Genomic DNA, 22781 nt, shown 5'->3' on the forward strand with positions numbered 1-22781 from the left:
TAGTTCTGGTAGTGAGAGAGATGGCGCCATACATCAGTTCACAGGCAACTGATAAAATTTTTTATTTCACTTTTGAATTTTTACACTTTTCCTGATTATTCCGTGTTAAGGTGGAAACTAGAACTGTTTAAAAGACATACACAAATCTAGTACATCAATAACCGGGGATTTTTCTTTTCTTTTTTTTTTTTTTTTTTTTTTGCTATACTATTTTCACAACCACAGGAGTGCTTGCTAGGCAATATAACCGTCACAGAAGCAAACGTGAGGCAGAATACTGGTAAGGAAAAACGAAGCAAGAAAGAGCTACCAGATATACAGACAGGCTCGTTCCACATTCACTACTGCATTTTCAAGCGCCAAGTATTAACTGCACATTTTTGTTCAGCTAGAAAGGGGGGAGGGTTTTTTTTTGTTTTTTTTTTTTTTTTTGTTTTTTTTTTTTTTTTTTTTTTTTTTTTTCCTTTTTTTGGGTTTTAAATCAGTGCATGAATGTTTCTTTTCTCATTTCAGCAGATGGACAAACAGGCGGACACTACGGCTACATGGAATGTTCAAGGGAGAGGGGGTACTGTGAGACTGGTAGGCCTGGCTATTCTGGACTCTCCCCACTGTGGTGTTCATGCAACTTCCCTGCATTATAGGGTCTTGTTCAAACAGGTCTGTGAACTTGGCTGAAGGAGCACACTTGGGAGAGCTGGTGACAGGTACTAACAAGCATTATCAGGGCTGGCTGCAACACAGGGAGAAATCATGGGTATTTAAAAACACTTTTTTGACTCAGATCTCAGTCTGACTGAAGAGCAACGAGCGTGTTGAGAAATCAGAGGAAGCCAGAACTATGTGCCGGCTCTTCTCAACTCCCCTGAAGTGAGGCCTGTGGACCAAAGTGCTTGCCATCTTCGCTCACCCCCTCCAGGCCCCCGCCCTGCCCCTTCGGTGTTCAACAACAAACAGAAGACAGCAACAGAACTGAAAAGGAAAAAAAATGTAAAGAAGCAGGACAGACACTTCAAGAGGGAAAAGAAAAACCAAGGTCAACAGTCAAAAAGGACAGTGGGAAGAATGTCTCGATTTCAAAATTTAAAAGCCCCAAGCTAGGAAGCACCCAAAGACTTGAGTACTTCTTAAGTGAAAGGCAATCTCTACAGAACATGACTCTGAAAGGTATTACCCAGGAAACAGATAAGGCCATTCATAAGATACACGGCTTTTCTCTTCTTTAGGTCTTGGTTACAAGGAAAACAGATTCCACTAATGGAGCCCAAGTTGCAAATCAGTAAGATGGCTGTGGGAAAGGGGTGTTAGTCACGGGGTCTAGGAGCACTGGGCCTTTTCACGGTGTCAAAACCCAATTATCTGCCACAAAGAGTTTCCATTTTAGGCTTCGAGTTTACGGAGAGGAAGACACTGTGGACATCTGCAGTCATGAACTTTTGAGTGGCAACAGCTCAAACTGGCCAAGTGTCTGTACTTCCCCCCCCAAAACAGGCAGAACTACTGTGAGTTGCTGTCACAGGAAGGGGTCTCACTCTGCGTCCCAGCGTCACAATATAATCTCTATAACTTTCTGTACAACTTTACAATGGAACTGTTATTTCCGTGACTAATTTGATTATCAGTTTAAACTTTCCAAAAAGTTACACATAATTTAGGTCTAGTTTTTCTACCAGTAAGAGTTGTGCTAAGTTACAAAACCCCATAATCACAGTGTTCAGTTTAAAAAAAAATTCAGCACACAGTAATCCTGTCAATGTTAATCAAAATCAAAACTTCAGAATGCCGTGGCATTTATGTGACCAATCTGAGTTTTAGATACACACACCAGCTGTTTATCCCATGGACCATTTTGCTAGGCTGAGGCTGTGAAAAATTGAAAGTCGACGTACGACTTTTTTTTTTTTTTTTTTTATCGCACAAAGGGATATATGTGGAGGGTACAGAGTGACACTGAACAGATCACGAAGCACAACAGACATTAGTTCTCTCCCTCCCCAGCATCTCCTTCATCTCCCTGGTTTTCCGACGTCCACAGCTGCAAGAGAAAAAGAAAGCTCTAATCAAAACAAGGCTCCTAAAATTCACTCAGAGAAGTAGACCCAGTTTGGACCAACTTATCTCACTTAACTGCTTCAAATTATCACTGTATTACTGCAGACTATGAGGACTGCAGAGGCCAAAACTTTAGCAGTCATTTACAACCAACTTAACAATTTAGTACATTTCACTCTACTTACAGGGTACAAATCCCCTCGGGGAGTCTTGGGCAACAGTGAATTCTTCGCTCGGTGATAGGAACAAGACTCTAAGCCCTCCAAGAGCAGGATCGTTAACCAGCAGTACTTACAGTGAGATTGTCCCTAAGCAGCTGCATGATCAGGGTGCTATCTTTGTAAGACTCCTCGTTCAGCGTATCCAACTCAGCAATTGCTTCATCGAATGCCTGCAACAAAGAGCCATTAGCAGAGTTGTCACAGGTTCTCTGGAGCTAGTTTAGCGCAATTTTTTTCCTGTTAACAAATGTACATACTTTCTTTTCCTGTACAGTGCTCTAGAGGAGCTGAGGCTATTATTAATGACCTTGTTTGGTAGTTTCCGCAAACAGATAATGCATGGTTATAAGGCACCAACCAACAATGACAAAAAATCCCGAGAACTTCACTGCATGTGGTAACACAGCAGGTATTACTGTCAACCCAGCACAAATCCATATCATTATTATTTTATTTATTTATTTTTTTAAATTTTATTTATTTATTTGTCAGAGAGCGCGCGAGCGGGAGCGAGCACAGGCAGACAGAGTGGCAGGCAGAGTCAGAGGGAGAAGCAGGCTCCCTGCAGAGCAAGGATCCCGATGTGGGACTCGATCCCAGGATGCTGGGATCATGACCTGAGCCGAAGGCAGCTGCCCAACCAACTGAGCCACCCAGGCGTCCCAATTTCAAAGATTTTATTTATTTGAAAAACAGAGATCACAACTGGGCAGAGAGAGGAAGGGAAGCAGGCTCCCCACTGAGCAGAGAGCCCGATGTGGGGCTCAATCCCAGGACCCTGGGATCATGACCTGCGCCAAAGGCAGAGGCTTTAACCAACTAAGCCACCCAGGCGCCCCCATATTATTTTTTAATTGCCAAACCTAACTGCCAGTAATCCTTTCCTTTCTTTACTAAAACTCAAAAGGTCTGATACAAGGAATAAAGGGAGAACAGACATTCACACCACTAAATCTGATTCAATTAAGTGATGGACCTTAAATAATTCATTTCATGTACTTTTTCCAAATTAAAAAAATTTTAAGTAACAGTGTGCATGTTGAAAGACTAAAAAATATGTAGAAAAGGCGGCTGAGTTACTAACAGAAGACAAGAGGTAGCCCAGCACACAAAGAAAACCTGGTCTGCTTTCTTTCATAAACACAGCTGTAACTTCAAATCTTGGTACAAGGAATTTAATATGTAACAGGGGCTGACAGAGCCCATAGCCTGACAAGGAACAACACACTACCTTCCCCCTGAATTTTCTACAACCACCTGCCCAAGCCAGTAATTACACAACGAAAACAAAAATCAGCAGGAGGTGCTGAGAAGAAATCAAAAAATGAAAGGTCTGTATTTATGTCACAAAAGATCTACTCCTATCTCCAGAACATCTTCAGAAGGACTAGCACAGTGAGGTGTTACATTTAGGCAATAAAAAGACGTACGTGTACACACACACACACACAGAGGCAGTGTTATACTACAATCAAAAACCATACAAGGACTTTCTCACCGTTTTTGCCAGGCTGCAAGCCTTTTCAGGAGAGTTTAGAATCTCATAGTAGAAGACTGAGAAATTCAGTGCCAGGCCAAGTCGAATTGGGTGTGTAGGCTGCATTTCTTTCTTACTAATTTCAAACGCTTCCTGGTAAGCCTGCTGGGAGTTCGACACAGTGGCTACAAGAAAGATAAGGACATTAAAGGCGAGGTTCTCTCCCAGGTGCATCACATGCCGGACCCCCATCCAGTTATTCACCCCACCGAGCAGGAATGAGGAGCGACCAAGCAAGGGGTCAGTGTCTCCACCATCTGATTAACAACCATTTGTTACACGTTTATTCTAAGCCAAGTACCACATTAAATGCTTTGGAGAAAAGCAGAAATAACCTTTAACGAGAAAGAACACAGGAAACAATATGCTCCAGTAGAGGAATTATGGACTTTATATATAGAGTCAGAAGACTCAAACCTGAACTCCCAACTCTTACTCTCTAAATGTGGGGCTTGGAGTAAGTGAAAACCTCTGTGAGCCTTGGTTTCCCCATTAGAATAACAGGTAGATCCCCACTGGAACTCCTAGAGTTGTATAAGGAATAAATGAGACTCTAAAATACTTGGCACATAGTAGGTACTTAGTAAAGCAGAGCTGTAGTTCTCACCATCACAAAACACGTATGTGATAAAAGAAACAAAACACTATTTACTGTGGTGGTTTTATACCATTAGACATATTAAAGTTTTACTTCTAAGAACAGACACCAAATAATCCTCAAGGTTATCATTATTATTTTTTTTTTTAAGAAAAAGATTTCTTTAAATGGACTACTGCATCACACTTTTAATGTCCTCTGCACTTTCCCCTTACATATATTGATTTGTCAACCCCCCCTTATGCTGACCTACTCATCACAGGTCAGCATAATGTTAGTGGTCTTTTAGATTCTCAGTACCATGATGTTCGTGTCTATGGTAAACAAAGTAAAAACTGTTTAAAATTACTGAGGAGGAGGACTGGCTCCACTATTGGTCAAATTCCTTAAAAAAAAAAAAAAGTTACTTACTTTGTTTATTATCCCCAGATGCCACCTCAGAAAGATATCTAAAATAATCGCCTTTCATTTTCAAGTAGAACACCTTGCTTTCTGGTTGTGTAGCATTGGGAATAAGATATTTGTCCAACAGCTCCTAAAAAATGATTCACATTCTGTTAAGAATCTGGAAATATTATTTTTAAGATGTTAAAACTATGTTTGAGATTCAAGACACACTACCACTTCTAAATAATTTTGACGATTTAAAAAAACATAATTTGCATCCAAAGCTTTTAAGTGTTTTTTAGCCCAGGTCCTAACAGCACATGTCTGTATTCTTCGGTTAAAAATCACTTTTGACCATCCACAAGGGGTTGATTAAAGTACAGCCATACAATGGGATGCCACGTAAGGCCTTAAAAATGATGCAGAACTATACCAATAACACGGAAAGATTCTCAAAAGAAGTCTGAGTGAAACAAAAAGATCGTAAGTACCACATGAATCCTATTTTAGTATTAAACTATGTACGTGTACACACAAACATATAAGGGAAAACTCTTGAGGAATATTTATCGGTATGTTAATAATGATTATCTACATGACAGGATTAGAAATGATTTTTACTTTCTGATTTATACTCTTCTACCTGGTCACCCCCCTTTAAAAAAAAAAAAAAAAAACAATGAACCTGTATTACTTCTGTAATTTAAAAAAAGAAAAAACCATCTTTCCCTTTTGGGAGGAAAAAGGTGAATAACAGAGCAAAACTGCCAAAAACTAAGTTGAAAATCAATCAGACCTGGGTAGAAGTCCCTCCTCTGCTGCTTACCATCTGTGCCCCTGGACAAATGATTTCTAAGCATCCTGAGCCTCAGTTTTCCCAGCTATACAATGGGGAAGCACAATAGCCATCTTCTAGGGTATGAGGACAAATGAGCTAGAGTACATAAAGTGCTTAACACGATGCCTGGCACGCAGTAAGCACTCAAAATGTAGCTAATACTATTATTAAGAATAAATTCCTTTAAACATTTATGCTTACAACAAAAGCAGTTCTGAAGGAGTCCAAGCTTCGTATACAGAGCAATATTTTCGAAGAGTTGTTTTAGAATGTGGCATCCTGAAAAACTGGTTAAGAGGCAGTAAGTACCATGCTTTTCTTCACATTCTTTCAGATGCTCTTAAAAGCTGGTCTACATTTCAGGAATTAGGAATTTTCTTGCCCTTGGAATGCATGCCATACTTCATCTGAATACCAGATGTACCTAACATTCAGGAATTAGTGCACCATTAACAAACCCCCAAATTACCAACAGGCAACAGATTTAGCCGTGACACTCTTCCACCATGAGTCTAACAAGAGCAGCTCAATGCAAAGGCTTAGCTGGAAGGGGATTAGGGGATTTAATCAACCGATGTGAGAAGGCGCAAGGGGCGGCGGTCACTTTAATACTCTCTGCAGACAGCCAGGGTGTAACTCCTTATGGGTTAGGGAGGAGGGATACTGCCTGATGGCTGACAAGCTTTGTACTGGTTTTCAAAAGAAAGGTGTCATGGGTAGTAACTCGGAGAGGCAGCCAGCAGGGGAGGAGGTAGATCCACAAGTGTGAATTCCTTTTCCCTTCAAAGCAGCCCTCACCGTTCATTTTTACCTGATTTCACCTGGAAGAAAAAGAAAGTTCCCAGTGGGCTCAGGATGTGAGGGAAAGACAATATGATCATGATTTGCTCTAGGATACACACCCCTCCCATCCAACCCCAGACTGTGGCCAGAGCAGAATAGTTATGACTCAATCATCTGACTAAGGCTTATATAAAACCCAGGTGAGGACAATCCCCAAACCATTTTTGATTTGGCTTCGGACACAGGCCCAACGGACAGATGTGGCTAACTTTCAGGACCTTACGCTGTGTGGCCAGGACTGGGAGAGGGGGAATGAGAGCGGGGCTTCTGGCTCCCACCTCCCCGGCTGGAGGTGACATCACCGCTCAGACACAGAACAGCCCATCTGTGGCGGCACCTACCTGAGATCCTGCCAATGTGGACTGAATTTCTAAAGAAAAGAGGGAGGGATGCTCCTGTTTGTCACAGGTCTTTGTGAAGGGAGAGGAAAAATACCCCATTCGTGATGAGCAACCTCTGATCAAACAGGAAGTGAGGAAAATCACATCACATCACAGGCTTACAAATCAGCTCCGACTGATTGCAGCTTTCCAGCATATTCCGACACCTTTCTCTCATGAGCCGCTCGAGAGTTTGCGTTTGAGCGTTACATTAATACTGTTCACAAATCGCCGTTTGAAACCGAAACCCCGGCCTCTTACCAGAACGTCATTGCAGATGTCCTGCAGCTCGGCCTCGATCTTCTCCCGGTACTCTTTGCCCATCTGCTGCTTCTTCTCATTCCTCTCTGTTTTCTGCTCAATGCTGGAGATGACGCGCCAGGAGGAGCGGCGGGCGCCCACCACGTTCTTGTAGGCGACAGAGAGCAGATTTCTCTCCTCGTTGGAGAGTTCGTGCCCCTGTTCCGTGACGGCCTTCATGGCTGCGGCCATGTCGTCATAGCGCTCGGCCTGCTCGGCAAGTTTGGCCTTCTGTACCAGCTCACTTTTATCCATGGTCGTTCCCTAGGACAGGAGTGAGCGGGAGGAGAGAGAGAGAAAGCAAATGTCAGGCTTCAGGGCCCTGGAAATGCATGTGTGAACCTTTTCCCAACCCGTCGGGCAAGAATCGTATGTAAATACGAAACGTGTACTTGCAAACGCACTCCACCGTACTGAACACGAGCACTCAGAGGGCTCAGTCCCTTGCTAAATTTTTTGCCAATTAATTTTCCCAACAGTCCTGAAGAGCAGACGTGTTCACAACAATCCCTTTCCCCCTTTCTGGAGGAGAAGAAGTGGAAGTTCAGAGAAGGCAAGTGACGTGTCCGGCAGCGCTGCTCAGAGACCGCAGACTCCAGCCTCCCCGTCCCCGCGAGTCTGATCGGCCTCCCCATCACACGCGGGCTGCTGGAGAACTATCTCTTTAGAAGCTTATGCTAAATACACTTCCTTAACTTCTTTCGAGAATTGTCTGGTTTTGACCAAATCTAGTTTCCCCCCCACGGTATTGGGAAAAACACCTCAAGTCTGAGGACTGCCTCAATCTTAAAGCAAAGACAGGACTTTAAATGTTACATCTGGCAGTGCCCCTCAAGCAGTAGGAACCTGAAAAACAGAAGCCATTTTTGTCCTATCTTCTGCATTTTGCTAACTTGCAGGATACACTGTGGACAAGAGCATCAACTGAAGGGAAGGAGATCTGGCTCTTTCTAGCCCCAGCTCTGCTACTGACAAGTGGTCACATCGCGTAACCTCTGAGAGCTTCAATTTCCTTACTGGAAAGAAAGAAAGAACATGACCTACTCTCCGTGGGGCTGCGGTGAGAACAAATGACCTAATCTACGTGAAGGTGTGTTGTGAAGTTTAGAGCATTAAGTACAAATTATCCAGTGCTAATCATCTATATGGTATAGGCCACAAGAGCTGGGAGTGTGTTCAAGACGCGCAACGGAACTAAAAACCATAACTGAGTTCATTTACAATCTTTTCTGAAATAGTAAAAATTTTAGTAACCTCAGTTCACCAAATCCTTTATACACCTATCAGTAAACACTCCTTATTCACCTCACCTTAGTCAGTTCCCCACTATAATAATCCCCATTTACAGAGAATGCAGTAATTTTTGGATAAAATGTAACTAAAAAATTTGTTAACCAGTAAGTTCAATAGACTGTTCATTTAAATTTTGGTATGTCCATCTGTGCCACAGCGTAAAAATACAATACTATCTTAAACTGTAATAAGGTTAAATACTACTAGAAGTATCAGTATTTTTATTTTTATTATTTTTAAAGATTTATTTATTTGACAGAGAGAGATCACAAGTTGTCAGAGAGGCAGGCAGAGAGAGAGAGAGAGGAGGAAGCAGGCTCCCCGCTGGGCAGAAAGCCCGATGCTGGGCTCAATCCCAGGACTCTGGGATCGTGACCTGAGCTGAAGGCAGAGGCTTTAACTCACTGAGCCACCCAGGCGCCCCTAGAAGTATCAGTATTTTTAGAACAAATTCTTACAGGGGCACCTGGCTGGATCAGTCAGTGCATATAACTCTTGATCTCAGGGTCATGAGTTTGAGCCCCATGTTGGGTGTAGAGATTACTTAAAAATAAAATTTTAAAATAAAACAAAACAAAAAAGCCAAATTCTTTCATTATAATATACACAGCATCACAATTTAGAACTCTGAAAACAATAATTTTAAAATAGCAAAAGAAGTACTGTCTCCTCCTCACAAAATGGTTTTTTACCTCAAGTTATTTCTGTATTTTCAAGTGTGGAATCCTACAGACACGGCACTACCACATGAAAATGTTTTATTAAATGGAGCATAATGGTAAGATCCGCCCCTCCCAACTTAAACAACTGAGAAGGAGCTGGTTCCCTAAGTTCAGAACTACTATTTTTCTTCCCACAGTTTATTATCTAAGTCATACTCCAGCTGTGTTCTACATAAGACTCACTAACTAATTCTGAGCTTCTGCTCAGTGAAGTGAGTCTTACCTGATCTGCCTGCCTTCCTCACCATGTCATTGGAATGAGACTGTAACAGAGATAATAATCCTGACGAAACATTCCACTTGCTCTCCTACGTTTCCCGGCAGCCCCCAGGCAACCAGGATGGATCCCAGGGTGAGTTCTGTCTCATGAGACAGCAGAAATGATGCCACTTCCAGGTGAAAACTGCAAAGCCTGTATGTCATTCGCGGGCTCTCTTCTTCGTCATCAGCTGTCTAGAAGGCCCTGTGCTCTCGGACGATGTGCTAGGGCCTGCAGCCCGAGTCCCCGAGTGACTGTTTACACTGACTCCTACAGGGTGGCACTGGACATGGCAGTATAAAAAAGAAATGTTGAGGTGAAGTTACTGAGATGTTGGTGCTGTTAGCTGCCACACCACTTCCTAGTCTACTCTGATAAAAGTATACCAAAAGGGACATCTGGGTGGCTCAGTCAATTAACTGTCTGCTTCCAGCTCAGGCCATGATCCCAGAGTCCTGGGATCAAGTCCTGCATCAGGCTCCTTGCTCATGGGGGGAGACTACTTCTCCCTCTGCCTGCTGTTCCCCCTGCTTGTGCTCTCTTTCTCTCTGGCAAATCAAAAAGTAAATCTTAAAAAAAAAAAAGAAAAAAAAAGGTACATCAAAAGGACACCATTCTTCAGCTTCAAATTATACCTTCTCAGTTTATGTCTAAGTTTCTTCTTCTTCTTCTTCTTTTTTTTTTTTTTTAAAGATTTTATTTATTTAGGGCGCCTGGGTGGTTCAGTGGGTTAAGCCTCTGCCTTTGGCCCTTTGGCTCAGGTCATGATCTCAGGGTCCTGGGATCGAGCCCCACATGGGGCTCTCTGCTCAGCAGGGAACCTGCTTCCCGCCCCCCACTGCCTGCCTCTCTGCCTACTTGTGATCTCTCCCTCTGTCAAATAAAATAAAATAAAATAAAATAAAAAATCTTTAAAAAAAAAAAGAAAAGATTTTATTTATTTATTTATTTGACAGAGAGAGAGAGAAAGAGAGAGAGAGATCACAAGTAGGCAGACACAGGCAGAGCTGAACAGAGAGCCAGACGTGGGGCTGGATCCCAGGACCTTGAAATCACGTCCTGAGCCTAAGGCGGAGGCTTAACCCATTGAGCCACCCAGGCACCCCTAAGTCTAAGTTTCTTGACTGCAAGTCTTTCAGTCAGGATACAACCTCCACCAGCAAATAATCCTATTTCACTGTTCCTCAAAGTGAGAAGTAGGCAGAAGTCAACTTTCAATTCACTTCAAAAATGTTCCGGTCTGCAGACAAATCCAAAGTTACAGTCACTCAGTGGCCCACTCCAAAGTTCATCAAACAGCACCTGCGCAACTATACAGGAAAGCTTCCAATTAGTAAAATCCTGGCCAAAAATAAATTCGGAACTAAGCCATCCCATACAGGATTATAAAAGAGTAACAGAGAAATATAAAGGATCAACACTGCTAAAGATGCCATGGAAATTCTTTGGCCTTACCAGCCCAGCCCCCGATTAAGCTCCCCTCCCAAACACTCCAAGTTAAATCACACCTCTCTGAAGAATCCTTACTACTCCCTGGGAGCTCCCAAAGGTACATGCCCTATCTCTCTCAAAATCAAATGTGACCTGTTTGGGGAGCCAACTATTTTAAGCTTCTTCAGGATCACGGAAAGAGCCCTTGGACACTGAGAGCCATCATGATATGGGAAGACCAAATGCATGCCTTAAAAAATGTATTCATCTGTTTAAAAAATAATTCCACACTCACACACACAAAACAACTACAACAAACAAAATCCACAGCTAAATGTCCTGATGCCTCCTGCTTACATAACTTTTGACTTATGTAACACGGATTTTGAAGCAGCTAGACCAATTTCAACAGGAAATGGGTTACACAACACCCAGCAGTTTGGAGGAAGACAGGAGACAAGGGACATCTGGAATTGTTCCTAGTTCTACATCTGCAAGAAATCTCCCATTCACTCTCTCCCAGACCCACTACCTGTAGTCCCCTTCATGTCTTTATGATCAGACCCATTCTTAAAACTTCGATCGAGTCACTTCCTGCTCAAAATTCTTTTAAGTTCTCTCCTGCTGATAGTAGTCAGATTCCCTGCAAGATTTTCCCTATCTTCCTAGACTTTCACCCAAACATGCCTTCCACACAATTTGTGCTTTTGCCAAAATGGTTTTCTTAAAGAGTCTGCTTTTCTGTCTCCTTGTCTTTGCTCACCAAGCCACTCCCTCTGCCTGGAATGTCCTCTCCCATTTACTCAGCATACAAAATTCTTCAGAGTAGGGCTCAAGAGCCATCCCCTTCATGAAGACTTTCTTAAACCGCTAAGCTGGAGATGTCTAATTTTTTTTTTTTTAAAGATTTTATTTATTTATTTGACAGAGATCACAAGTAGGCAGAGAAGCAGGCAGAGAAAGAGAGGAGGAAGCAGGCTCCCCGCTGAGCAGAGAGCCCGATGCGGGACTCGATCCCAAGACCCTGGGATCACGACCTGAGCCGAAGGCAGAGGCTTTAACCCACTGAGCCACCCAGGCGCACCCTGGAGATGTCTAATTTAACAGCCACCAGTCACATGTAGATAGTGACACGTGGAAACTTTAGTATTTCGGATATATGGAGTTAAGTTTTTTAAAAAACGATTAAATAAAATAAATTTCACTTGTTTCGTTGTACTTTTTAAATGTAGAAAATTTTACATTACACACGGTTCGTGCTGTTTCTATTGGACAGCACTGCTCCAAGCTGAGAGTACTCTCAACGAAGCATTTCATCTATACCTCTCTTAATGTCCTTATCACATTTCTCCAGTACTAAAATTATCTGTATATATCTTGAAGTCCCTCGCCACCCCATCAACTCTTTAGGGCAGATCTCCCACAGTGCCTTGCACATAATTAGTACGAACAAGCATCTGCTCAATGAATGAACAAATCCCCAAATGAAAGAATAAAACTGCAAATCTGGCAGCGTCTTCTCCCTGCTCAAATAATTCAAAGCACCTCTTTTTCACAAGCACATTAAATCCTCATGTTTGCACCTTATTCCTTGTACTCCTGCACCCTACATCAAAATTACGCAAAGGCACAGCACAGGGACTGCGGTTAGTGGCAGTGGGAGAGTACAGTGCTGGGGATACAGTTGGGTGAGCACAAATTAACACACAGACTTGATGAATCATGTTACGGTGATTACCACGATATGCATGGTAACTAATGTTACCATTGTGTATCAACTATACTTCAATTAAAAAAAAATAAGAAGAAAACAAAGTGGCTCTTGGTTCTGCCTTTACCCTCACTCCGTCCCTTTGAATGACTCTCTTTTAGCAGCTCCATCTAAACTCTGCCTGGCCCTCAAAGTCCTTCTACAGGATTTTGGCTCCTCCACACCTGTCAGGCTTTATCATCAGCCACTCTCCTAAAGGTACCTTTCTCTCTGGCTGGACATCCTTGAATACTCCGTAAGTGGCACGCTCAAACACCCCTGAAATTGCTTTTCTAGTTCCTTCATTTAGAATGCTCTCCCATTTACTTCCTGCCTAAGCAAACTCTATCCAACCAACTGGCTAAAGTCTTCCCGGGCTACCCCAGCCCCCACTGAGGTTCCGGCCTGTGAGCCCCAAACCCAATTGCAGCCTGTCACACCGTCCAGGGCCTACACCACGTCAGTTTTCTGGTACAGATGAGGAGCAGTGTCCCTTTACAGGCAGTTCCACATGGATATGTCCTCAAAGGAAACCTTCACGTTTGTTTCTCCTTTAAGGTCTCACCCTGGGCCAAGCATAAAACTAATGCTCAGGCAAGTGGCTGTAAATTTTTTCAGCAAATCTGTCCTGAGAGGGCAGAGAGAAGCCAGGGCAGCTGTAAGTGGGGTGGAAAAAAGGCAGCAGGGCTAGGTCTAAGAGTGGGTTGTGAACTACAAAGCTACGTGAACTTGTTCAGCCTCAGCTTTCCAATCTGTACACTGGCGATACAGCATCCTCCTCAGGAGACGTGCTAGGAAGAGGAGATGCAAGAAATTAAAGGAAATCTTTTTTAAAAATGCACAGTGCAAACCAAATGGAAGTACTATTATTCCTCTCACAGGACCTCCACATCACTGTTTCAATCCACAATGTGAGCTTGGATTCTTATTTATTTAGCATACAACCCATGAGAAGGAAAGCCAGTCAAGATTCATCTCCTACGGGAAGTGAAAATGTTACAGTGTTAACATTCCTAGATAAGACTCCACCCTTCAACAGCCTCAAACCTGACATCCATGGTAACTTAACACTTGTATCCATTAGTTCCTAACTGAATTTTCTTGAATTGAATATTAAGAAATGATGGTTTATAATCAGGACCTACTTTTCTTCTAAGACTTTCAACCGATGGTCCTACCACAAAAATACCTCAGCAAGAGAGCTTTTATTTGCCTCCTCAAAAACCTTAAAAGACTAGCAGCTTCACCATCAGGCCAGGCACTAACTGCACAGAGACACCAGAGCCCACTTGTTCCCATGCTGGGCTCAGATCGGGAAGACAAGGACAGGTCTCTGCACAGCTCTCAAGCACAGCCGCAGGGCACAGCCGCAGGGTGACAACATGTGTCTGTCTGCCCGAGGCCACTGGATGCAGCCCTTTAGAAGAACGGGAAGCAGGTGTGGAATAAACCATCACTGCTGAGTGAAAAACTGGGAACAATCTAAATATCTAATAATGGAGGGGTTAAAAAGAGGGACCGCTGGGCCAAGACTACATGGTTGTCAAAAGAAGGGATTTAATATCATGGATCTGCTGATGAGACACATGTAACAGGAAGAATTAGAAAAAGACATACAAAAGTATTTCATTTTCGTAAAACACTCCAAAGAGTATTATGAGAAGTAATTCCAAGGGTGCCCATGAAATAACAGGATTTCCTACAAATACATGAAACCTCAAATCTGACAGTGAATGCTGAAACAAGAGTAAGAGTATGTATGAATCCACCAAGGCCCTCAAGTCCAAAATTCTTTGCCCAAGGGATTTCTCTTATCCAGATTCAGGATACTGAGAGGTCATCTCATAGAGGCCAGAAGCAGACACCCAGTATAAGAGGGAAAAAATAAAAATAGAAATGACGGGGCGCCTGGGTGGCTCAGTGGGTTAAAGCCTCTGCCTTCGGCTCAGGTCATGATCCCAGGGTCCTGGGATGGAGCCCCACATCGGGTTCTCTGCTCAGTGGAGAGCCTGCTTCCTCCTCTCTCTCTGCCTGCCTCTCTGCCTACTTGTGATCTCTGTCTGTCAAATAAATAAATTAAAAAAAAAAAAAGAATAGAAATGACTACCCACTGTTAAACCATATTTAAGAAAAAAAAAAGGAGCCTTGCAATGTAAGAGAATGACCTTCTGAAATGTGGCCTTTAGAAGTACTGAACTCTCAGCTCTGTTTTGTTTTCAAGGAGAAGAGGCTTAATTCTTTTTGTTTGTTCTTTTTTTTTTTTTTTAAAGTAGGCTCCACACCCAATGTGGGGTTTGAACTCACAACCCTGAGATCAAAAGTTGCATGCTCTGCTGACTGAGCCAGCCAGGCGCCCCATGCTCAGTTATGAAATACTGAGCTTTAATTTAATTTGATAATTTCCTAGAAATTTAAAATTGAGGATTCTATCCTGTGTGAGGATTACTAAACCTCTATTATGAAACACACAGGAGTGGAATTTGTTTCTAGGAAAGCCCTACATAATACATACCTCAGCTTCTAAAGAGAAATTAGGCCATTTTTTTTTTTTTTACAGTAACTTCTCTGAACCTCAGTTTCCTTAAATGTTAAAAGGAAACATTAGCAGCTATTGAGGATGTACAAAAAATGGCAATGTGGTGCTGGTCAGAGTAAAGGCTCAGTAGACATATTCTTACTCTTTTTGTTTTGGTTTGGGTTTTGGGGACGGGTGCGGGGGGGGGTGACAGGGAGAGACAATCTGAAGCGGACTCCATGCTCAGTGTGTGGAGCCTGACACAGGGCCGGATCTCACGACCCTGAAACCATGACTTGAACGGAAATCAAGAGGACACCCAACTGATTGAGCCATCTAGGCGCTCCAACACACTACTTCATTAAAATGTAATGCATATAATTTAATGTGTGTTGAAATCACTGTAAATGAACACACTACCAGTATGTCCAGAGACTTTTCTTGGAATTCAAAAGAAATACAATTAGAACAGTGTGGTCCTTGTCTCTGAGAGCTCACACTCCTCCAGTTGGAGATGGCACATACTCAAGGGTTATAAAGTTTCTTGAAGAAACCAGTCAGAATTAGAGGGAAGGGGTTTAGTGTAAAAGTGGCTGGGTCCTCACTGGTTTTCTGGGCTGCAGGGGTTCTGCCAGGAGAGGAAAATGATACCCCAGGTAGGGACAAGAAACGCCGATGTATGAATAAAGAGCACATTATGTTTTTCTAGATGCAACTGAAGAGATCAAAGGCCAAAGTAAATAAAGAGATGAGCAGAGTTATGAATCTGGAGGGAAAACTGACTGGAGCATCTTTACAAGCTTCCATCGGGTAAGGAACTGACAGTAAATTCTGACTAGCGTTCAGTTGTACCATTTCAGTCAGAGGACTCACAGCACCACAAGGCCAAAGTTAGAGTTCCGGAGTCACTCTGCTGAAGGAAAAACAGATGCTGAGGTACAGCAGGAAGGACCTGAGAATGTCAGTGGGGCCAGGTGGTTAGGGGGTGTTACCCAGAAAAAGTGAAGTACTCCTGGCTCTTAAAGAAATCTCCTCACTGAAAAACACCCATTCTAAAAAATGTCTGTGTGCCATTCTACACACAAATTTCATAGTCCTGTCATAAACTGAACTCCATTCAAACATTTGCCTGTCTCTGATAGAAAATGAAACACAGCATGTCCTAAATACAAAATCGTTAGTGCTGATGTCCAGCAAACACATAACTGTGGAGGGAAAGTTCAGTTTCATTTCAAAATCTCTTCCCTCTTCCACGTCAGTTGCTAAGGATCACTGTAATTTAGGTCCAACTGGCCAAAATTAAACTTTAAAAAATGGAGGTACTGAATGATATGCTCAAGGTCACGCACTGTGAATCAACAGCAGATAAGACAATAAATTAACCTCTTCGCAACTGATGATCAATCCCAGACAATCCATTAGTTCGGATCCATAAACGCAGCTCCACTGGTCCATTTTGGGAATAGGGTTCAAAAGTTTGGAGCCCATCAATACAATGGAGTGACCCAGCCCAATTTACCAGTACCACACACCAATGCCACAGGCTACCTGATCTCTGAGAGTCTGTTTTCTCATGCATAAAATAGGCATTCATTTAATATGGTTCTTGGAAAGAGTAACTTAGTTCATGATGCAAAATACTTCAGTGTCTACACACTGTAAGCACTCAAATAGTAGCCACACCGAAGTCTAACAAATGTCGTCAGCCAGGCCTGAAAGGACACTTCCAACACACCTCATTTCTTTTAAATCCAGATGGATTTCTTTAAAGACTTTTAGAAGAAAAGGCACATGTTAACTTACCTATGCCTATTTCTAAAGTAGCACTTAGCATAATTTACTGTAAATGTCTTTATTGACTCTCACATTGGATTGTGAGCTTACGGTAGGAACCCAGACTTTTATCTTTGGGCACCCAATGTGTGGCACAATGGGTGCCATGCTGAGTATAACTATTCGATCACTCAGTGCACTTTTTTTTTAAAAGAAGGGAACAAGGCTGTTATTTCCTATGTGGACAGAGTAAGTAGACCACACCTGACCTATAAAGTACAGACTATATTTATCCTCTGCCTTAGTGTACTTTAGAATAGAGCCACCCCAGCTCCAGTCAGGAAACAACACTATGCTTTTTGACTAATGTTTCTCAGCTACCCATTTTTATACTTATAGATTCAAAAAGAGTTTCAACAAGCCCTTGAAATACTGTGTGTCCATCTCCTCTTTTGTTCAAAAGACGGTATCAGCTAACTGGCTTGGTAAATGTAATAAAAATACTCATCATTTATAGTTTACCCAAACATGTAAAGCAATAGGGCTTTAATATCAACTCCTTTAATCCTAAACATCCTATGAAGTAGGTACCCCTGCCCTTTTATAGATTCCAAGAGTAACTTGCCCAGGGTCCCATAGGTAAAATGAGCACACATGCTTTCCTCTATGTGGCACTAACTCCTAAAGATCACCTACGATTCTCAATGCTTACTTATGGAAAAGGGAGAATGGACAATTTTTCAAAAAAACCACCACAAAACAAAACCCATACAGAGTTATTACAGTGAGGTTTCAGGGATCAGCCTTAATTTATCTAGCTTTAAAAATCAAAATAAAATTAACTTAAAAACAGCATATGCCAAAAAGCTCAAAAGACTGTCAAACAAGCTTTAAGGTGAGGTTTGTGGGCAAACAGTAACAATGGCCAGGACTCATATCTACTTTACTGTCACCTCTGTCCAGGTCAAGGCCATTCAGAAGTAACTTTTACTCCTGGGTCTTTTGGGGAAAACAATGAAATAAAACTAACAGGAAGAAACTTACATAAGAGAGGACTGGCCATTAAAAAAAAAGTCATCTCTCTAACCTACAGCCTGCTGGGAATGCTTGTTTTCTTGAGGCCATCAATCAGTCTCATCTCATTATAAGCACACATTAGAAACACGTAAGTGTGCCTATATTAGAAGATCTTTTAGCCCCAAAAGCAGTAAGCTTTACTTGGCTTTTAGCACATGTATCCCAAAATAGAAAGTACTTTAGTCTTTTTCTTCCTTAAGTATTCCCCTTCAAAAAATTCCCTTAGAATCCAGCTCCAACTGTTGAGTTTCTCCCTCATGACACAAAGATGACGACCAGAACCATATTCATGTAGAGACCAAGATGGTTGTAATACTTAAAAGTTGCTTCTATCCAATGAATTTTTTGTTCCCTTGCTACGGTGTATTTCTCTCTAGAAATATGTAGGAATCAAGGAATGGGAAGTCCCTTTACAAGTAAACCTTAGTTCATTCTGGGGTATCCTTACTCCTTAAAGGAAAATGGCCCAGTCTGATACCATTGAAAGAAGAAGAACCCTAATAGGACATTATAATTTACAATTTTAATTTACTAGTTCCTCTTCTCTTCCTCCCCAACAAAATATGGAAAATCTAAAAATCTACAGAAAAAGTGGTATGATAAACCAAAATTAGTCATGGGAGTCCTGATCAAATTCTGTTAGATGAAGAACCAAGTATCAGACAAATCAAAATGCTACAAAGTAACTGATGACCTGTGTCCCTGACATGAAGTAAATGCGACAACACTGGGTTTTTCACCAGCTTGCTTCCTGATGTACACCAGCAGTATCATCCCCACAGGCCAGAATGAATATAGTTCCTCCAATAAATTACATATGTATCTTCAAAAATAGCTAAAATCCCTGTCGAAACACATTTACTTTGATAGGAGACACGTAAAGAAAAATTAAGGACGAAATGGGGTTCATAAGAAAAACGCTCCACCACCGGTAGAAACTTATCACCAGAGCCAGACTGCTGGGTTTGATTCCTGGCTCCAGCACTTACTTACCTTGTGCTGTGTACGCGTGTGTGTGGGTGTGTGTACCTCTGGGAAAATTATTTAACTCTTCTGTGCCTCAGTTTCCTCATCTGTAAAACGGGGCTAACGGTACTTACCTATCACTGGCTGTTAGGAAGGCTTTAGTATGTGTAAAGGGCTGAGAACAAAGCTTCACACACAGCAGGTAATGTGATAGCTATTACTATTATTACAGACTAACTGTCCTGATGCTACCTCTTCAGTTGGTGAATAAATCACAGAGACAGATTCTATGTGTCTATACTATATAGCATATACGCTGTACCTAGTCTTTCTGTATATTCACGGATATGGTCAAATAACATATATTAAACACCTACTATATCCCAAATGCTTATTTTGATTTTTCAGTTTATCACAAGAACACAACAAAGACTATTACCACCTGGATTGTACAGATGAGAAAAGAGGCTCAGAAAGACTGGACATGGGGTACACAAAATAAAGTTCTACAATAACATATCAGTTTTTGAAAACAACATGTATACAAAGCAGGGATGGGTCTCATCAGAATGCAGCTGGAGGAAAAAAGAAAGCCATTAATAGTGAATTCTGTGATTAAAAAAACAAAACCAAAAGCTTACATTTAACAGTTTACCCTTTGTAAAAAGGCCCCCAAAACAACTCTGGAGATAGAGAAATTAAGAACCAGAGATTAAGTAACATACTAAATACCCCACAGTTAGAAAACACTGCAGGTAAGAACTGAATCAAATTTATCTGACTCCAGGTCCAGTGCTCTTTGTTTCTGTATCCACAGCCAAATGGGCAAAAGGCACTTTTCTTCGCAGTGGCTCAAATCTCTGGAGACTCTGCCTCCGGAACTAGCATCATGGGAATTTGCTCAGCCTGGTTTTATGGAGGCTGCCTCCCTGATCTATAGAGCTCCAATTCTAAAATGGCTTCAACGTAACACAAGCACTGCATGATGGGAAATGCACAGAAGATTATAGGGTAGGAGCCATACTCCAGGGGCTGACAGTCCAGAAATATTTGCTCCTGATGAATGAGGATATTCAATCTAAAAATTAGGCGTGTGGTCTAGGCCAAATTACCTCATTTCTCATAAAAACTTCATCTGTAATGTGGGTGAATGGTTTCTTATCTCACTGAAAAGGGAGGTTAGGAAAATCACTCAGCAGTTGCTACTGGATTATTACTCTTCCACTTGGAAGACCACACCTAAAATTCTAAGTTGGGTCTAGTAAAACTGATAGGTTTCACCTTCCCCCTTCCTGCATGCTGCTAAGGAAACAGATCCTAAAAAATGAGGGCTGAGGCGACTGAGATATTCCTAATTGAGAAAGAGGGGACACTGGAAATCGGATATCAAACATTATTTATACATACACATTTCCAAAGAGAAAATGCAAAAAGCTGGGTAGCCACGTGTCCAGTTCTATAAACTGCCTGTATGTGTGGTTTCAAAGGAACAACTGAGACACAGTGAGAAATGGAGACAATTTTCATATTCTTGAGAATGCTTCATCTTTCTTTTTGGATCCTGTGGCCGCCTGATTTTTATATGTTCCTAACATCATCCTGCCAAATCCGGTCTCCCACTCAGGGCAAGTAAAATCCGAGTCAGATGCTATCTAGCCTTACTAACAAGAAAAGGAGTGAAGACAAGGACAAGAGACATGCATTTTTACAGAAAGGTTGGCAAATGGTCTTACCAATACTGCCACCTTCGAAAATCCAATTACATGCAGTTCTCCATTTGCAATAGACAAAGATGTACTCAATCCTCCGAAGAAAAAGGGCCCGAATCAATCCTATCCCTTCCCCACCACCAGGGAGGCCACCAGGCAAATTTCAGTCCCAAAAACGTGCTAACACACAGTATGGGGGGAGCTGGGGTGAGGACACAAAAGAAAGGCATTAAATGACGATAAATACCGTGGAAGAACGCTCCCGATTTGCAGCCTCTGATCTGTTTTTCCTGAGGATCGGGCCTGACTCCGTAACCGGGTCCAACAAATGCATTTTCTTGACTCAAACCTCAACCCTGTGCTCCTCAAGGAATCTCGGGTCCTGCTAGGCTCCCAAACCAGCGAACGATGATGAAATGGCTTTACTGCAAAGTGGGAGGGGGTTTTCCCTCTGCTCTCTCCCAAGGTTAAACCCCTTACCCATCCAGAGAGGGAGTCAACAGAAGCCCTGCGGTTCGCAAACTCGCCCGTATTTGGTTAAATTTTAATTTTTGGAAACCAGAAAACAAGGAGCAGGGGTGACAAAGCTTAAAGGGTCGGTTTTCGCCTCCCGAGGAGCAGGGAGGGGTCGCGCGGGCCACGAAGGTAGGTCGGGAGAGAGGGTCGGGGGTCCGCGGCTGAAGGTCCCTTCCGGCCCCCTAGGGAGCCGCACCCCGCCCGCAAGGCAGGGCCGCAGGCGGCAAGGGCTGCCTGGGCCTTTCCGTGAGCTAAGGGGCCCGGCCCCGGAAACAGGGAGGGGCCGCGGCCAGGCCGGGCCCGCGCCGCAGGCGGCCGCGCGGAGCCGAGGAAGCTGCGCGCCGCCACCTCCCGGGGCCCACCCGCAGGGTCGCCCGCTTCGCTACGGCGGACGCCGCCGATGGGGGTGGGGGGAAGCTTCGCGCTTGGGCCCCCAGGGGCCCCGGGCGGACCCCGTGCCGCACTCACCGGGGGAGGGCAACAGGAGGAAAAGACGCTTGTGAGCGAAGCTCCGAGCGCGGTGACCGCTTCCTTCCCAAGCCCACTCCTCAGGTGGCAGCGGCGGCGGCTGCACTGGCGGCGACGGCAGCAGCTACCCCGGCTCCGGAATCGGCGGCGGCGGTGGCGGCAACTCCACTTCCGCTCCGGTCACCACTTCCGCTCCGGCCCGGGCCCCGCCCCGCCCCTGCGCCGACTCCTCATTGGACGAGCGGGACACGGGGTTGCCCCGGCCGCCCGAGAGGGGCGCTGACGGAGGGAGGAGGAAGAGCGGGGAGACCTGGTCGTTGCGGACGGGGAGCGAGGAGGGGGCGGGCGGAGGGGGACGGAAATGGGGGCGCGGGGGCGGAAAGAGGCTGTGGGAGAAAAGTGGGTGGAGCTGGGGGGGGGAGTGTGGGAACCGGGGGTACTCGGCGAGGGGAGGGCTTGGGCCGGCCCGAGCCCACGGTGCTGCGCTCCCAGCTTGGGCTCAGAACCCTACAGGGCCGGCCCCACAGACGCCGGGGTCATCGGTTCCTTCTCCACCCAAAAAGGAATCGCCACCGGGTCGGAGGCTGAGGTCAATCCCCTTTGGCTGTGTGCTTTGGGAATACTGGACCTAGGGAAGCACAGAAATTGCTTATCCTTCAGTTTTTGCTTAATCTTCCCTTCAGCCCTTCGAGGCACTCATCATTTTCTCCTTTTGTGGACAGGATAGGCCCCATGAAGTGCCAGGAATGGAACCAGCCAAGTCATTTTTTTTTTTTTTTTAGCCTGTGTCTCTGGTGCCTTCCTTGAGACACGCCCTTCCCAAGGCTCCTAGGGGAGGCTTAAGGAACGGAAACCGGCCTCTACAGCCCCTCACCCAGTTTTCCAGAATGTCTCTCATCTCCTCTCCCTCCCTTTCATTCTTTAAGCAGATATTTATGGAGCAGGCTTTGTGCATAGTGTTGGAGACGCAGCAAGCACAAGGCACTGCTGTCCTGGACCTTGTAATCTAGTAGGAGAAAGATCAAGTAAACAGGCCTTTGTCATCTCTCCTTTACCCTTACTTAGCTGAATGATAGACTTCTAAGTCATCACCCTACCCTTAGCCCTGCCCCCCCATCAACTGCCGAGGCGATCTTTAAAAAAACG

At 43.7% G+C, this 22781-nt stretch overlaps 1 protein-coding gene across 1 annotated transcript; it reads right to left on the bottom strand.

Moving 5' to 3' along the window:
- Nucleotides 1–37: 37 nt before the first annotated feature.
- YWHAB (tyrosine 3-monooxygenase/tryptophan 5-monooxygenase activation protein beta) lies at nt 38–21830 on the bottom strand. Its single transcript, XM_045082166.1, has 6 exons — nt 21636–21830; nt 7118–7420; nt 4820–4943; nt 3772–3935; nt 2348–2443; nt 38–2035 (listed from the first exon to the last, which is right to left on the bottom strand). Exons 2-6 carry the CDS (start codon nt 7409–7411, stop codon nt 1979–1981), a joined length of 735 nt encoding a protein of 244 aa, XP_044938101.1. The 5' UTR covers nt 7412–7420; nt 21636–21830; the 3' UTR covers nt 38–1978.
- Nucleotides 21831–22781: the final 951 nt, after the last annotated feature.

The sequence above is a fragment of the Mustela putorius genome, unplaced genomic scaffold (genome assembly GCF_011764305.1).
Source record: "Mustela putorius furo isolate JIRA1106 unplaced genomic scaffold, ASM1176430v1.1 tig00000592_pilon_pilon_pilon, whole genome shotgun sequence".
NCBI classification, from domain to species: Eukaryota; Metazoa; Chordata; class Mammalia; order Carnivora; family Mustelidae; genus Mustela; species Mustela putorius.

Coding starts and splice junctions, on each gene's coding strand:
- YWHAB (XM_045082166.1), bottom strand. CDS start 7,411: ATGGATAAAAGTGAGCTGGTACAGAAGGCCAAACTTGCCGAGCAGGCC. Junction 4,944..7,117: donor ACATCTGCAATGACGTTCTG/GTAAGAGGCCGG, acceptor ATCATTTTTTAG/GAGCTGTTGGACAAATATCT. Junction 2,444..3,771: donor CTTGCAGCCTGGCAAAAACG/GTGAGAAAGTCC, acceptor TCTTTGTTGCAG/GCATTCGATGAAGCAATTGC.